Genomic DNA, 17,265 nt, shown 5'->3' with positions numbered 1-17,265 from the left:
GGTTCTCCTCCCCCCTCTACTCTGCCCTGGTGAGACCACACCTGGAATAGTGTGTCCAGTTTTGGCTCTCCAATGCAAGAGAGACAGGGACCTACTGGAGCGAGTCCAGCGGAGAGCTACGAGGGTGATTAAGGGACTGGAACATCTCTCCTGTGAAGAGAGACTGAGAGAACTGGGGCTGTTTAGCCTTGAGAGGAGAAGGCTGAGAGGGGACCTTATTAATGTGTATAAATATCTGAGGGGTGGGTGTCAAGAGGAAGGAGAAAATCTCTTCTCAGTGGTGCCCAGTAATAGAAGAAGGAGTAATGGGTTTAAGTTAGAACACAGGAAGTTCCACCTCAACATGAGGAGAAATTTCTTTACGGTGAGGGTGACTGAGCACTGGCACAGGCTGCCCAGAGAGGTTGTGGAATCTCCTTCTCTGGAGACTTTCAACACCCGCCTGGACACGTTCCTGTGGCTGTCCTGGGGGATCCTGCTCTGGCAGGGGGCTGGACTAGATGATCCCTAGAGGTCCCTTCCAACTCCTCACATAGAGCTAGGTTTCGAGAACTTAGAAAACATTTTTGAAGATTTCTGTCATAAATGCTTTGCCTAACTTATCTAACTTATCAGAGCAACCCTATTTTGGGGAAAAAGACCCCAAAAAGGAACCATATGTTGACATTTGGGCAAGATCATCTTCATTAGCTTGTTGTTTTAAAAAAATGAAGAAAAAGTTTTTCTATTTGATAACAAATCCAAAACATCTGCTTATTACTCTGATTTCATCTAATCATAAAAGACTGAGTAGATATGTAACTTCTTAAAATACTGCACGAACCATCTATGTATCCTTACATTATTACAAAAAAACTATTTTGATTTTAGAAACACAGAATCATCTAGGTTAGAACGGATGTCTGGAAGTCATCTGGTCAAACCTTCTGTTGAAAGCACAGTCTCAGGAGTTATCTAGGGCTCCTGACAAGCCAAGCTGTGAAAAGCAACATTCCATCACTTTTCTGGGCAACTTACTCCATTTTTAATTGTCCTTGCAATGGAGAATTCTATTTTTTTCCTGCTTGCATCCAGATAGAATTTCCCCTGAAGCAACTTCTGCCTGTAGCCTTTTATCCTGTCACCATCTAGATACTGCAAGACTGATTAGATCCCCTGAAAGGCTTCTCTCCCCTAGACTGAACAAACAAATCTGCCTGTGCTATTTTTGAGCATGAGCTCTATTAATTACTCTGCATAAAACAAATAGTAGTTTTGAAAACAAGGGAACTTCTGTTGGGCTACGAAAGGGATATAAGTACATGAAACGAAATAAAACATTAGCAGTTCCTCAGATACCACCCGCAGTGATGCGTACTGAATAAACCCTCAATGCCAAGCTTATTATAGAACTAAAATCCATAAAATCTCCAGACATACCTTGTTTTTCACAGGTTCTGTCTTTGCTGGTGTGACTGAAATAATCCTCACGGGATTTTCATCATTTTCACTGACGCCAGTTTCCGATATATCTGAACTTTGTTCCCTGGTAGCATAATTGAAGACAAAATAAACGCAAAATATACAGGACAAAATAAGAAAAATGTTTGTAAAAACATTTGCAAAAAAGAAAAAAATCAGTGCAGGCAGGCTTAATTAGTTAAAAGATAGTTGAATTTGCCCAAGACTACACTTACATTTTCTTTCCCAGAACTGGGAAAGGTCTGAAAGGGCTTGGCTAGCCATTGAGCCAAATCCTGTATCACAGACACAATGCCATATAGTTCTTTCTGCAAACTAAGATCAACGCTCTAAATGAAGCCGTGTTTTTTTCCGAGACAGAAAAAGCCAGTACTGCCAAAGTTAGCGAAGAAAAATAAAGATCATCAATGCTCAAACTTCAAGTTAATTTACACAAACACACAATAGTTTTAGAAACTAACAGTTAAAAAAAAAACTTATCAAGATTATAAGAGCATGAATCATGCACACTTATAAAACAAATTCAGAATGGAGTTATACTTTGGCCTTATGAAAAGTAGTAACTAGTGCTGACTTTCTCAACTTTAACCCCTTACCTTACCCAGTTAATCAATTCCACAACAAAATAAACAATATCAAAATTTGAAATTGTAAACTGTTTCTCCAGATTAAGACAAATTTAAAAACTCTGGATCCACGTAAAAACAACATTTACTAGAAGAAAGACCGAATATTACAATCATATGTTGCATCTCTCCACTGAGTACCTGGTACTCCTCAGCAAGCTCTTTTTAATTGTTCTTAATCTTAAATAGGTTAGATTATGTCATCTACATCAAAAATGTTTCTTGTTACCAATCAGGATTAGTCCTAATTTATACATCCAAAATGTGTGACTTGCAAAATCTGTTTAGTATTAACTATGGCTGGTCTCTTCGATTAATATATTTTCTGATGTGAATATATTAACTACTAAAATTTCCGACAGTATAGTGTCGCTTCCACTGTATTATATGTGATTACAGGCAGGCCACACCTACACACCATACTGAATTTTTATCTACTAAAAAAATCCCAAGCCAAAAAGCAAAAGATGGAGATTTTACCTATAGAAAAGTATTATATTTTTAAAAACTGGACATAATAGACACTCTTCAAACACACAGGCATAGATACCAAATCATCTTCTATCCTAAAAAACCCAAGCACACTAGAGAATGAGGAATAATGAGTCGATGAAAGAAATTTCAAACTCCTGTACCTTGATCTGTTTCCTGCAGAAGAGCTCAGCTCAGAGTTTACACTGATATTGCTTCCAGTCTCTGATCCTGTAGTTCTAATATACGGTCTCCTTCCAGTTGCAGATAATGGTTTGTTCACTGTACCTAATACACCAGTTGGTTTTGGCTAGAAGAAAATGTTTACATCTTAGAAGATGGAAACTTCAGATACATATTTATTTTTTAAAATATTTTCCTCGAGTATTTTAAAATACTTTTTCTGGATTAACAGTCTTAATCATGGTGCCATCAGTTAGAGCTACAGACCTCATCTCTACTGAAAGCCCACTGAATAACCTACTTCTATTTCTTATAATTTAAAAGCACATGTTGATTGCCTTGCTCTCTCTCTCTCTCATGCTTTGAAGGGATAGCAGCTGGAGAAGACTCAACAAAAGCCAGAATGTTGGGCAATATTAGAAGACGGAAAGGATGTGGCAATATCCTTTCAGTCTCAATATGGGGGAAAGCCTCTGGGGGTAAGGATGAAGGCTAAAGCAGATCAAGTAGATGTTGTTGTGGGAGTCTACTGTCAACCACCCAGCCAGGACAAGAACACCACTACATTATCCTACAAGGAATTAAAGGCTATCTGTTAATGAACCGCCCTTGTCACCTTATGGGTGATTTTGACTTCCCAGACATCAGCTGAGAATATCATACAATGGAGACAACCAGGTTGGGGAAATTTCTGAAGCACATTGAAGGTAACTTCTTGGTGCAGGTAGAACCATGAAATCACTAAGGTTGGAAAAGACCTCTAGGATCATCAAGTCCAATCACTGACCTAACACTACTATGACCACTAAACCATGTCCTGAAGTGCCACATCTACACATTTTTTGAACACCTCCAGGGATGGTGACTCTACCACTTCCCTGGGCAGCCTGGTCCAATGCCTCACCAGTCAGTAAAGAATTTTTTCCTAATATCCAATCTAAACCTCCCCGTCACAATGTGCACGCATTTCCACTTGTCCTATCACTTGTTTTTTGGGAGAAGAGACTGACTCCCACCTCACTACAATCTCCTTTCAGATACTTGTAGAGAGCGACAAGGTCTTCCCTCAGCCTCCTTTTCTCCAGACTAAAAAAATCCCAGCTCCTTTAGCCGTTCCTCATAAAGACTTGTGCTCCAAGGTACTAAGGGAGCTGACTAGGAAAGGTGTCCTCCGAGATTTATTTGTCATTTGTAAATGGAGGGGAACTTGTGGGCCTATAAGATCTCTCTGTAAGGGAGGTCTGGATAGACTAGAGAACTGGACAATCGCCAAGTGCATGAAATTTAACAAGAGCAAGTGCCTGATTCTCCACCTAGGATGGAGTAAGCCTGGTTACACATATACCTTGGGGGATGAGAAGCTGGGAAGCAGCCACACAGAAAAAGATCTGAGGGTTTGGGTTGTTGGCAAGCTGAATATGAGTCAGTGTGTTCTAGAAGCCAAAAAGGCTTGGGATGCATCAAGCACAGCATTGCTAGCGAGACAAGGGATGTGACTGTCCCACAGTGCACTGCACCAGTGCAAGCCCACCTCAAGTCCTGTGTGCCTCAATGTAAGAAGGACATCAGAATATTAGAGTGTGTGCAGAGGAGGGTGACAAGGATGGTGCTGCAAGGCCTTGAGGGCAAGACTTATAAGGAGGGGTTGAGGTCACTTGGTTTGTTCAGCTTGGAGAAGAGAAGGCTGAGGGGTGATCTCTTCCCCCAGGGAAGCAGTCATGGCACTGAGCTTGTCAGAGTTCAAGAAGCGTCTGGACAATGCTTGTCATCGTATGGTTTATTTTTAGGTAGTCCTGTGAAGAGGAGGGAGTTGGAAGTCATGACTCCTAGAGTCCCTTGCAATTTGAGAAATTCTATGATTCTAACATCCTATACTTGCAAAGCAAAGCACCTCTTGGAAAAGCTTTCCAAAATGTAGTGAAGAATTAGGTTCACTGACACAGGAGGAAATGTGTATGCTTTTACTATAAGAAAGCTAGTATAAAAATATTTAACACTATCCACTCTGAGGTTCTTCGATACAGCGACAGTATTTTACAACTTGTTAAGGCTGGTGTCCGTTGACTGATTTGGTCAGTCTGGGTAGGCAGCAGGAAGTTTTTTTCTGGAGAAGAGTCAAGAAAGTTTTCATAACTGACATGTCACATTCTTCATATAATTTTACATTTCCTCAGAGACCAAGTCAATTTATTGAGACATTCCCACAAGAAAAAATAACTCCCATGCGTGGAAGTTATAAGGGAGCAGACAGCAGAAAGATACTACAGATGCTGGAAAACATTTGGCTGGCAAAAAAGCGCAACAATCTCCGTAGAAACAGCCTGTTGCCGAGCACATGTTCCATAGCTGTTATCATCTCCATGCTAATACTGCACAACATTTACTTAAACATACTATTCTCATAATATTTGCTCAATTTACTGAGTATTTTACAAAAAGTAGGAAGCATCTGGCACAGCTATCAGAGGAGAGAAGAATGTTCCAGAGAAAAAAGGAAGTGCTCCTGCACAATCAGCAGGTTGCGAATTCCTGGCACCTACTGCCATAAGAGGTTGTGAAGGCAGAACATCAGGAGGCTTAAAACCAGAGCAGATAAATTTGGGTAGAAGTCTGTGAGCAGATATCAAAACCAACAGGTGCAGATGCAGAGTCTAGCATCCCATTATAAAAATTATGAACGCTGGGAGAGCAAGAAGGGGAAGGTACTGCAGAAAGTGGCTAGACTTGCACTCCCTCCCTAATTGTGTTGGCCCTCTGGAGAAACAATACCTGGCCAAAAAGGACCGTTGTTCAGAGTCAGTGGGGTATCCTTACACCACATCTGCATTTTCCGAAATGGAAGTAGGCAGGAAAAAAGGGCGCGTTTGCGTATTCTATTAAAGCATGGAATAAATGTTTGTTTTCCCAGAACACTGAAAATTACCTAAATACTGCTAGCTTAGTATGGAACATCCCTCCCCCCCCAGTCTAACTCCATTTTAACAGAACGCAAGAGAGAAGCAGTAAGGTGTGTTTTTATAGTGGAGAAATAGCTTTAGTCTACATTGCTGAAAGCTTTGTCAAAAGAGAAATGTACTGACTTTAACACAACCAATGAAACTTCCTTCAGATGCTTCATTCATTACATTTGAACACTATCAAAGGTGAAACAGCAGTAGACAGATACCTTCTTCTGAGGATATTTAAAGCACCAAGCTGGTACTGGCTGCTGCCAAAAAAAAGGTGTCTAACATCTGCCTGCCCCCTCCCTTCCAGCATCCAGGCTGGTGTCAGAGGGTGAACATAAAGCAAGTAGAGTTGGGATTCTACCAAATGAGCAAACCTCACCCACATGAACTGCTCTGACAGTGGAAAATTTTTGTACAAATGAAAAATCAGTGTGAGAAGCAGCCATTTTTAATGATACTGCTATCTACAAGTGCTCACTCGTCCCTACTCTTACAACAAACAACTGCCACAGAAACTAATTCAGTTAACAGTTCATGGAACAGAAAACATGAAAACTAATAAATAAATGCACATGAAATTTACATTAGAATCATTAGAAAATTTACATTAGAATTTACATTAGAACCATGATTATACTGTTGTAAGGATTTTATATTTTATCAGCCAGCCAGCATTCTTTCACTAAGCTCAAGGAAAATTATCACAGAATCACAGAATCCTAGAATGGCATAGGCTGGAAGGGACCTTAGAGATCATCTAGTCCAATTTCCCTGTCATGGGCAAACCCCAGCATTTGACTAAAAACCATTTCAACATAATTTAACCAGAACCTAGGAAAGACAGTTTCAGAATCCTAATAAAGGACAGCTGATGGCAAAAGATATAAAAATAGATTCTGTTTTTTATGACTTTTTTGTTGCTGCTCTGTGCTGCCCCACACCTCCCTTCTGCAATGGTATTTTCTCTGCCCCATGAAGGTATCAACCAAATTCAGTCTGAAGTAAGATATTTAAAAGGGTGTAGACATTTGCAATTGCATTTAACAGCATTAACAACTATATTAAAAATATTAATATTGAAAATTTAAGACCTCCAATATTTGTGGTGTCACAATTCAATATGTGCACTGTAACTCCATGCCACACTTATTTGCATAATGGAAAAAGCTGTAGCTATGTGAAAAACTGTAGGCAATCAAGAATCTATGCCTCCGTGCACACATAAGAATCTTGGTGGTGTGTACTCACCAGATAGTATGTTAAAGACATTAATTATGTCATCAAATAAAAGTATTAGAAATTATCGTACACAAACTCTTAAAACAAATTTCAAACTACAGCAGTCCAGGACATTTAAAAAAAATCACAAGTAATATTCAAAGAACTGTAACTTCTCAAAATACAGTACCTTTCCTGTCAAAAGAACAACCCTTGTCTCTTCTGAAATGTAATTCCTGTCATTGCAGAAATCCTGTATAAAAAAATAAAAATCAGTTTGTGTTTGACTTCTCAATCTTGCAGGGCTTTTTTTATATATATATACATGACTGACTTCTCAAATTAGATGCTAGTATCAAGTGCTACAGATATTTCACACCATACAACCTGCTGACAAACAAATCAATCAAAGAAAGATAGGTCAAAACAGTATTTTAGAGATTTGTAGCAAGCATTACTGAATGGCAGTATGCCACACCTTAAGCTGGGATTAATGTTTTTTCTTCTTGAATGATGTGGATTGTTTGAAATGAAACAAAACTGCCCGCTCTATCTTCTCACTTTTATCTTTTTAATGGGAAATCCAAAGAGAGGAAAAAAGGTGCTGTTTTCTCTAAACAAGTTGAGAGTTAAGTTTCTCACTCTGAGTACAGTTTACACAGACCAGAACACTAAATCTGAATGCAGGTAGCTATCACAGACACCATCTCCCTGTTGCCATGGCACCTGCCATTTCACAATTAAAAAAGCAAACTAAATTTTGCTTAAACAGACTCTGGAAAGGCTGTTAATTAACAGAGAAACTTGTGAAATGTATTCTTCAATACAACCAACACCAAGTCTGGTCCAGAGAATTACTTTGGTTCCATTTACACTTTTTGTAAGCATGCCTCTTGAAGAACAGTAGTGCTATCGCTCACAGGAGAGCTCTACTCACCAACACTATTACTAGGCAATAAGAGGACCAACTTGTACAGCAAGCAAATAGCCAAACAGCTACTGACAGAGAGAAACATTAAAAAAAGTTCCCTTTTTTCTTGTCTGCTTTGCATTCTAATTCAGACACAGAGTCAGAACATACACGTATTCTCATATATCCCGATGCACTTGTAAAACACTTCAATGAAATGACCTTGCAATATGTGCTAAAATACCAGTATTTATTCTAATCAGCTCTCACCTGGTTACAAACATTTCTGGCACACTTTCATCATACACGAGTAGCATAGCAGACAGTCAACGTTAAAAAATTTACTTGCTGAGCATAAAATACATGCATTTTCCCCCTCATTTTATTATGTTATGGAGATAACCAGCTCTCAATTTGTCGTGGGTTAGGGCTGGGCCGGCCACTAAACCCAGACAGATGCTCTCTAACCCCCTCTCCAAACAGGAAGGAAAAGGGAATGAGGCAGAGACACTTACGGATAGGAAAAAAAATTAAGACAGATTTAACGAATAAGGAAATAATAAATAGTGAACTATATATATATGCAAAACGTATATCAAACCTGACTTCACCCCCCGCCCCGACAGCAATCCCCACTGATGCTGCAGAGCAGGGGGCACTGGGGAAGACCCAGGCTCAGCGGCAACGGGAGAAGGATTCAGGAACTCAGAATTAGAGAAGTGAAAGCATTTCCCCTTATTACTTTGAAAATTAAAGAAACAAATTTACCTTTTCAGGTTGTGTAAAAAATTTGGTTGGCAATACAGGGTCCTTCGGTGAATCTGCATTGCACAAAGCACTTTTGCTGTTGATTACACATAGTGCTACATCACATACTGTGTAAAGTTTCTGAATGAAAAAAAGAAAAGCATGCTTTAGGAATTATTTAAGTAGAGAGAATGCAGTTCTTTAAAAAGCTTAATCTATGTGTTAAAATAACTGTCACTAAGGATGTTATTTTGTAATCACATGATTAACCACACTCATCTCTTCCAACACATACAGAGGTCTCCATTTTTCGTACGATACTATTTAATAAAAACAAACAATACTTTACATGCCCCTGCTGTATAACAGAAACTTTTATCAATCAAATCACCATAAACGGCTTCTCATCTGTGTTAGAAACTAGTAGGTTTAACACTAGCCATATAATACAGTATTTCTTTCCCTCACAGTAAAAGATATTTATGTTGGGAGACCAGGCAGTAAAATAAGGCAGGCAAGCAGGTAGTAACAGGAATATTTAACCAGTTTTATTTATTAACTTTATTGGGTATTGTGTGCTCGATCAGGTCAGCAAGGTTCTGAAGGAGTAAGACTGGCAACATACAGACCATGCTCACAATTAACACTCTCTAAAAGACCATCAAAATGCTAGTGCTTTCAGATTTCCTGCAAATCCTGTTCATCAACTGCTTGTGAAATCCAGAGCCCATCACCCAACACTTATCTGAATTGCATTTCTTACTTCATTGGCCTTTGGCTCATCAGGAGACTGAGCATCTCGGGTAAGCTTGATGTTTTCTGCCATCTTTTTCATGAAGGCATGGCTATTGTTCTCATTCTTTGTCATTAAAACTTCAAGCATGAACCACAGGCACCTAGAGAGCCATAAAACCACAAGCAATTACATTCCAGCTTTTATACTGCAGCTCCCACATATAGCGATGTCTTAAAATTTTCTGTCAGCTGTACTAGCTTTTTCTTAGAGAAATCACAATCAATTTGAAGATACCATGAACAGATAACATCATCTGAAGGTGTAAACAGAACCTAGACCTTTAACACACAGAGTCTCAATCATACTATTCAGAATAAATCTGCCAAATTAGTGTGCTTCTTATTATATCTGTAAATGCTGCCCAACCAATCAACTTTCTTTTCTTCCAAATATAAATAGGAGCAAAAATTCTGGTGCTACCATTATCTAGATGAAATTCTGTAATCACCACCTCAGGCTATATCTGTGTTCCTATCAACTACACACGATGACCACACTTAAAAGAGGCTCAAACAAATTATACTGCTGCTACACAGTTATCCACACTACACGGTTTAATACTGGAATTCAAATAGGAGAGGAGATCCAAAATCAAGCAGGTCAGATTCTTGCTAACGCTCCACATGGTAGGAAAAGAAATCCTTACAAAGAGACATAATGGAATTGGCTTTTCCCATTTTCTTTCTTTAAATCTAGTTTATTTATAAGGAAACCCATTGTATTTTGACTAAAAGTTTGTTTTATATCACAATGGAAAAAATCTTAAAGCACAAGCAATCCATCCACACTATCATTTGCTATGAAGCTTCACAGCTTAGAGGGTCAGCAACAGCCATAATATGGCAAAATAATACTTAGTTGGGAAAGACACATGGGTGGGTCCAAGAAATGCAGACTTTGCCAGTAGCTCATTTAATTCTGAAGCTCTCAAAGAGAGATTACCTTGTAGAAACAGGCCAATAAAGAAACCAGGAAACAGGATGACTGAACATTAGAATTCCCTGTCCACAAAACCCCCAAACTTCTTAACTAATACAAATTAAAGATTGCAATGCGGGAGATGGAGGAAGATTTCTCTCAAAAAAATCAAAGCAAAACAAGGATGTGCTTTGTCAAAACACCTGAACAGTTACCTTGTGTTCAAATAAAATAAGACATCTATATTCCGACTTGCATCCATGAGCTACAGATGCTATAGTAAATAAATCTGCTAGATACCTTTACATCCATTTATTTGCTATTCTTGAGAACTTAAATGGGATGAATACTGGACCAGTAAGGCACTGCACTTCAGCTTCTCCAAAACTCCATGCTGTCCCAAGATTACTATTGAGGACAAATTTTACTCCGGTAATTCCAGTTAACGCATGTCAGCTTGACTTGCTAAGTCAACATATCAAATAAATCAACCCTGAGCAAGACCACTCCAAAACAACAGTGGGATTTCACATAGAAAAAAATAAGCACCTAGAGGACCACAGTCATATAACTCAGGTTAACTCTCTGGGTCTGTTTTAGGATTTCTGGCATGTGAATTTGGAAGAAAAAACATTGTCTCAAGATAAAAATCAAACCAAAACCCAAACATACCTCTGTAGGGTAAGCTTCAAAAATTTTGTAACAATAAATATCACAGATTACACTTAAGGAACTTGCCAAGCATGCATTTACTTTACGTGACTGTATTTAGGCAATGTAAAACCAAGAAGAACTAGGGAGTCAACTACAAAATACACTGCCAGTCTGCTTTTCCAAGCTTGCAAGCATCTATGTTAGCACTTTAAAGTGAACACCATGACTCTCAGAGCTCTTGAAAGCAGCACTGTATTACATTATATGAGAAAAGTCTTTTGCATTTATCTCAGGAGGCTATTCAGAGGTATTCCTGCCAAAATTCCTGCAGAGAGTATTTCTTTGTTTGGAGCACGCCTCTCTGGCTACTTCAGCCAGCCTGTGACAAACATGAGGGAAGAAATTTGACAACAAAGGAAAGCTACACAAGGGCTGTCCAAAAAAGCTTTGTGCACTAGAAAGCACTTCTCAGAGGAAGTATTAATAACTGAAAAACAGAACTTGTTCCATGCATTTTGGAGAAAGTACACGCTGGAGGATGCTTTCAGATGTTGCCAGGAACTGGGAGTCCTGGGACAAGATGCAGGCTTGCTGGTTAGGGAAGAAATCCTCGCTGACCACATTCTGACCAGGTATGAGTCCAGTAACTCAAAAATCAGAACATAACCACTTTTTCATTTAAAGAAAGAATCAGACTTGGACTCTCATAGGCAAAGGGGCAAAAAGAATTAAGATGCGAACTGGTCTACTCATGCCAAGAACAAACTGCTTTTCTCATGATGTATATTGTAGCATGTGGTTATGCATGCCTTTGTAGTATCAAAACAACATAGCTCACAGCTGCACCAAAAATAAATACAAGAAAAAAACCAAACCCACTGAAACCAAGGCTGGTGGACATGACACTTTAACAATTTTTAAAAACTGTTAAAATTTAACTATTTTTTTTTAATTCAGTACAGGACACAAAGGAACACAGGAGTCCTAGTTAACAAAGGAAAGATTACTTGAGGCATACAAGAAAGTCTCAAACTGGAAACAGTACAGAACAAGCTTCTGTATGACAGGCTTGCATACAATAATCTGTGCTGAATGCGTTAAGAAGCACTAAGCCTGCACTGGAGACATATAATGCAAATGGTAAGCCTGCAGCAAATTTAGCACGAATTCTAGTAGGTTTGCAAGAGGCAAAAAATAAAGGTTTCCAAAAGGTTTCCAGTGAAGCAGGACTCTGACCCAGCATCAGTGGCATTATGTTTTTGAGCCTTGGAGAAGCTCTGTATTTTAAAAGTTCACAAATACTTGAACTGATGTTACCTGGCATCTCTTAAGTGTGCTGGGACAATCTACAGATAATCCTAAGCACAAATACAAAGACCTAAAATCATCACTGTAAAAGAAGCACTTATTTGGTATACTATGGTGTGACCTACAGGCTACCATTTGGGCTTTCAGAATACACTGCTAAACAGTTGTTGATGACTTCTAGAATCTTTTGTCACTTACTCTTTGACATCACGAAGCTGATCAATATCCTGAGGTTTTGTGAAATCTGGATCATGCGCCAGTAAATGAATCATATATGGTACCACATATTCAGGCAGCAAGGATAGCAACTTTTCTGCAATAACAAAAAAACCATAAATGTCTGTATTACACACCCATATGCATCACAATAAACACTTTTTCACAGATTCACAGAATTGTCGGAGTTGGAAGGGACCTCTAGAGATTAAAGTTTTTCAAAGTATTGCTTTTTGAAATATGGAACATAAAATGTTGACTTGTGTCTTCTTCCTACAAATTTTACTTTTAATGAATCATTAAAAATACACTAATGAGTTTTACTACTACAGAAGTACTTGGTCTTACTGCAGAAAGAAGATCATAAATCAGTATTTTTTGAGCAAAACAACTATCACAATAACAGCATTGTCTTTTACATGTATAATTCTAAGCAATACACAGAAAAATATTTTATGTTTTATGCCAACATCAAACTAAGTAAGTTTAGATATGAATATTCCTAATATAACATGAGGAAACAAATTAAACTTATCCAGTGTTTCTTTACAAAAGCAATTTGCTTAACGATTATTCCTTCCAGTTTATTATTTAACTGCTCTATTCTTAAAAGTTTTACTGAAATACTAACCGTTAGCCATAGGATTCTGCTTAATATATTCTCTTCGTATACTGATGTTTTTGAGCAAGCACTGTCTGGCATGTGCTCTTCTCTCTTTCACAGGGTCTTTGGCACACAAAGCAAAGATTGCCATATATTCCAAAGGGAGCAGTAATTTCACAAGTGCCTTATGCAGTTTCTGGGCAAATATCTGCCTCACTTGGTAGCACTCATCCTATAGCAACACAAAACATAAGAATTCAACAATAAAAATCTTAGTCTTAATTAAAAATAAAGGAGGGGAGGCATTGAGAAGACATTTTAAAAATATCACCAGGTGCAGGACAATAAATATTTGAAATTTCAACAACTCTTTTGAAAGCTGCAGTGAGGAATAGAAAATGCTCAGTGTAGCAGCAAAAAAAGCTCACACGTGAAGACTATGAACTCAATTAATTAATTAAAAGTCACTTCAAATGCAGTTACTTACATTAATGACAAGTGCACAGAGCTGGAACTGTTCTGGGGTAATTATTTCATGGTAACAGGGTTCCTGTGCAAGCTTCATTATTGCACTACCAGCAGCTAATCGCAGTCGAGACATATCTGATTTACTACACAAACATGAGAGAGAAAAAAAAACCTCATAACTCACTACAATTATCCTTAAATTACTTGCATGTCAGAGCAATTAAGTTTTTCTCTGACCAGATCAGTCTGTTAGCTTCAGATCAAGCTAAATGAACCCAACGAAATTTGTGAAAATAAGGTGCTTTGCCTTCCCCACTAAAAAAAAAAAAGAGTGAAGTTTCTCATTTTCATATCACTGCCTAAATGAAAGCAACACTTTTGCCATGTATTTTCTTATTCCTTCCTTCACCCTCAAAATGAAGATGAGGTGCAAAGTTACCTTACTGTTGAATGAAGTGCACTAATCTCACCACTCAATTGCTTACAAAGACCTGCAGATCTTTTATTCTCTAGGTCTTCTACTGTCAAGATAGCTACACGGTTCTGAGCTACGTTATTAGTAAATTCAAAAAAAGAGGGAGTGTCGAACATATTTTTATACTGCCATTCCACTCCTACTATTAAAACTCCAACCAGATCTGCCTTCTAACACTGCGCTGACCTTAAAATTCAAAAAGGGCTCCAGAAGAATTAACATTCTTTGAAATTCTACAACAAAACTGATGGAAGTATGAAAGGAAAGAAATCTGACCTGATTCGCTTCTGTTCTGTCAAGTCTCCTTCACTGACAAGCATAGCTGATAATAACCGGAGTGTGGAATTTGCAGATTTCGACTGGTTGTTTTTCATACCCAGCAGCCAACGTACCAAAAGTTTAATTGCTTGCACCTATCAAACATGAACAAATCAACAATGAACTTATTTCCTAAAGCTGGTAAGGCACTAACACCTACTGCTGTCAAACTGAAATTTCCATAGACTCCTATTTATTAGAGCTGATACGTTTTTAAAGGAACAGAATGAAGCAGTAAACATTTACAGGGCGAAGAAGGAAGCAGAAATCTTTGTGACATCTGGACATTTCAACTATGCTTCAGTGTCTTCTCACAAATGCATCCAGAGGATGCAGGATACTTGCTACATGACTGAAAATAAGAGCAACTAGATAAGCATTTCTAGAAATGGCTGTAATTTGATTCATAGTAAATAGCATATAGAGATGAATGAATAAAAGTCACCAGGGTCTCAATTTATTTCAAATCTGTACACAGTTGGTAAAGACAAATTACCTTTCTTGTAAGAAACGGTAAAACTTGAATCTCTTAATTTGTTCAACATTCAGCATAATTAATATTGCTAAGTGAAGACACCAAAATGCATAGTTTCTACCAGTTCTACAACTGTGTGTGTAATCGATAAAAACTCTAGCAAACTGCATATTCCAAGGAGACTAATACAAAAGTAGTCAAAGGAATTTATTCAAACACTCTCCGCTGCACAACTTGAAAAACTATAAATTTTTAATCTCAAATTATTAGTGGCAGAAGATCATTCACCTTTGCTAGTACTTCTGGAGAAACTTCTTCATCTGGAGACCACAATTTTCCATTTTTCTCACCTGTTGACTACAGATATTCATGTAAGTTTAAGAACTGGTTCAACCCATACAGAAAATTCAGAAGTGAAAATGTAAAGGAATCATGGACTAAGCTTTCTTTCACACAAAGATCATCTTTAATGCAATTATCACTGTACTAGCCATTTATAGAACATTCCCTTATTGACTCATTTAACAAAAAAAGCTCTATTCCCCATGGAGTTAACAGCAGGCAAACAGAATAGTAAGGACTTACCAAAAAAAGAAAATCTTACCCTGTCATTCATTAGGAGATCTTTCACAATGAAATTTGCAACAACAGATTTCATTGGAGAAGCAAACTGGTCTGGAGCCAACATAGAAATATGACCCAATGAGACTAATGGAGTTATAAGTTGTTCTGGTACATCAGCATTCAAACTTCTACTAAGAGGCTGAGGAAGAAAGAAAAATAATTCAAAACTGAACTACAGGTAAGTAAGCTAGCATGCCTAAAAATCATTTATTTTACTGCTAGATTGCTGATAACTTTTTCAGTTTTTCCATAAGAATTAATAAAGCTAGCAAATCAAAATGCAGAAAGAATGTGATTTCCTAATTATTAGAGTAAGCAAGAATCTCACATGAGATAAGGATAGAACAAATTTTATATTCTCTGCCTGTTTTAACAGTAAATCACATTCAAACCTGGGAGATAGGGGAAAAAAGTCTGACTCAATTCTATTCAGGAGTTGTGAAAACCTGAATCATAGGTGCAAACAGCAGAAAATAACAGCAGGCAAAAAAATCCATTTCTATTAGTGATCACTACTTCCACTCCAGGTAACAGTCACCAGGATAATTCCACGCTGCTGTAGCAACCTCAAATCGTATTCTGGTATTAGGGAGGGAACATGCACTCCCACAGAAGTCTAAGCAGAGATCAAACTCTGTAAGCTTAATTCAAAGCTTTTCACACTTCTGAATTATGCATAGGTTCAAAGACAGCTAAGATTAAGAACCTAAGATATTTTACAAGTGCAGATTAATAATGTTATTATTTAAGAGATTACAGCAAAAAGTAATAACCTTTCTGCTCTGTATAAGGTGACTCTTGGCTTTACAACTTGTCTAAGCAAGCAGTAAGTGAGCAGTAAGCTGATGTCTGAGCTTACTCGTTATTCTGCACTAACTTCCCCAGTGAGAAAATGCTGTATGTGCAAAGACCTTCAAAAGCACGGTAATTTAACACAGTTTGAAAGTAGAGGACATTATCTCTCATTCAGTATCTGCTAAACGTGTCCTCATGATTCAGTGTAGATCTTTCTAGCATATTTAGCTTACTTCCCCCTAACTATTCCTGAGTAGAAAAAAAACGAGTACCTCACCAGACATCAGAATATTACAAAACTGTGAATGTAAAGACACAAACATCAATAATTTGCTATTGTAAAATTAATGACTTATCTTGAATAACATGCACCTGTAGGCTTCCTGACCTCATAAATTGTTATCTGTTCCGAAACAGCATGAATTAAACTAGTGTTAATTACTAGTATCAATTAGGAACAACAGAAACAAATATTTTTAAAAAAAGCAAGATATACCTCAAAGATCTGCGCAAGTTGCACTTCTTTATTTGAAAATATGGCATGTATACAGTGAACAGCTTGTTTTGCCTGATGAGGAGTGCCTCTTTTTGCTTTCTGATGCAAAATCGGAATTAGTGTTCTGTGAACATTAAACAAAATACTTCAAAATGCAATTTGCAATCTACAAAAAATACAAGCTTTTCACCTGTACAAATCTATTCTCCACGTCTTATAAATCAAGCATTCCTTTGAAGTCTGTTCAGGAAAGATCATAATCAAAGTGAATAGCAGGATGGAATAGTATTTAGTCACACTTGTTGAACATCTGACTGTACACATTTAAGCAGAAAAAAGCCCCCAGGGAAAAAATCCAACATGAAAGAAAATAATGATGAAAATAAGGCTGTTTAGGAAGCCAAATATAAGGTGGAGGGAACCTGACAGGTTCAGCTAGGGTAAACTCCTGGGCTTGTTATCCAAGCTTGGAAGTGACATGGCTTAGGAAAATTTATGAAACTTAGGAATAACCATTAAACATCAGCGTGTTTATAGGCCTTTACTGCTTTAAG

The 17,265-nt window shown here is 37.8% G+C and overlaps 1 protein-coding gene across 2 annotated transcripts in view; it reads right to left on the bottom strand.

Annotated features, from left to right (window-relative positions):
- Positions 1-17,265, bottom strand: part of PDS5A (PDS5, regulator of cohesion maintenance, homolog A (S. cerevisiae)) — an 84,521-nt gene that overhangs the window by 4,256 nt on the left and 63,000 nt on the right. The window contains exons 19-30 of one of the 2 annotated variants that reach the window (XM_009869558.1): positions 16,712-16,835; positions 15,401-15,559; positions 15,085-15,153; positions 14,280-14,416; positions 13,548-13,671; positions 13,088-13,292; positions 12,439-12,553; positions 9,328-9,460; positions 8,586-8,705; positions 7,098-7,160; positions 2,723-2,868; positions 1,420-1,525 (exon numbers count right to left, since the gene is read on the bottom strand). In XM_009869558.1, the coding sequence (XP_009867860.1) occupies positions 1,420-1,525; positions 2,723-2,868; positions 7,098-7,160; positions 8,586-8,705; positions 9,328-9,460; positions 12,439-12,553; positions 13,088-13,292; positions 13,548-13,671; positions 14,280-14,416; positions 15,085-15,153; positions 15,401-15,559; positions 16,712-16,835 (1,501 nt within the window). The remainder of the gene's footprint in view (positions 1-1,419; positions 1,526-2,722; positions 2,869-7,097; positions 7,161-8,585; positions 8,706-9,327; positions 9,461-12,438; positions 12,554-13,087; positions 13,293-13,547; positions 13,672-14,279; positions 14,417-15,084; positions 15,154-15,400; positions 15,560-16,711; positions 16,836-17,265) is intronic. The other variant, XM_009869559.1, reaches the window with a different exon arrangement.

This window comes from Apaloderma vittatum, unplaced genomic scaffold (genome assembly GCF_000703405.1).
Source record: "Apaloderma vittatum isolate BGI_N311 unplaced genomic scaffold, ASM70340v1 scaffold10085, whole genome shotgun sequence".
Classification (NCBI taxonomy): Eukaryota; Metazoa; Chordata; class Aves; order Trogoniformes; family Trogonidae; genus Apaloderma; species Apaloderma vittatum.
The sequence above is the reverse complement of the archived record's forward strand: the minus strand, read 5'-3'. Positions and strand labels throughout refer to the sequence as shown.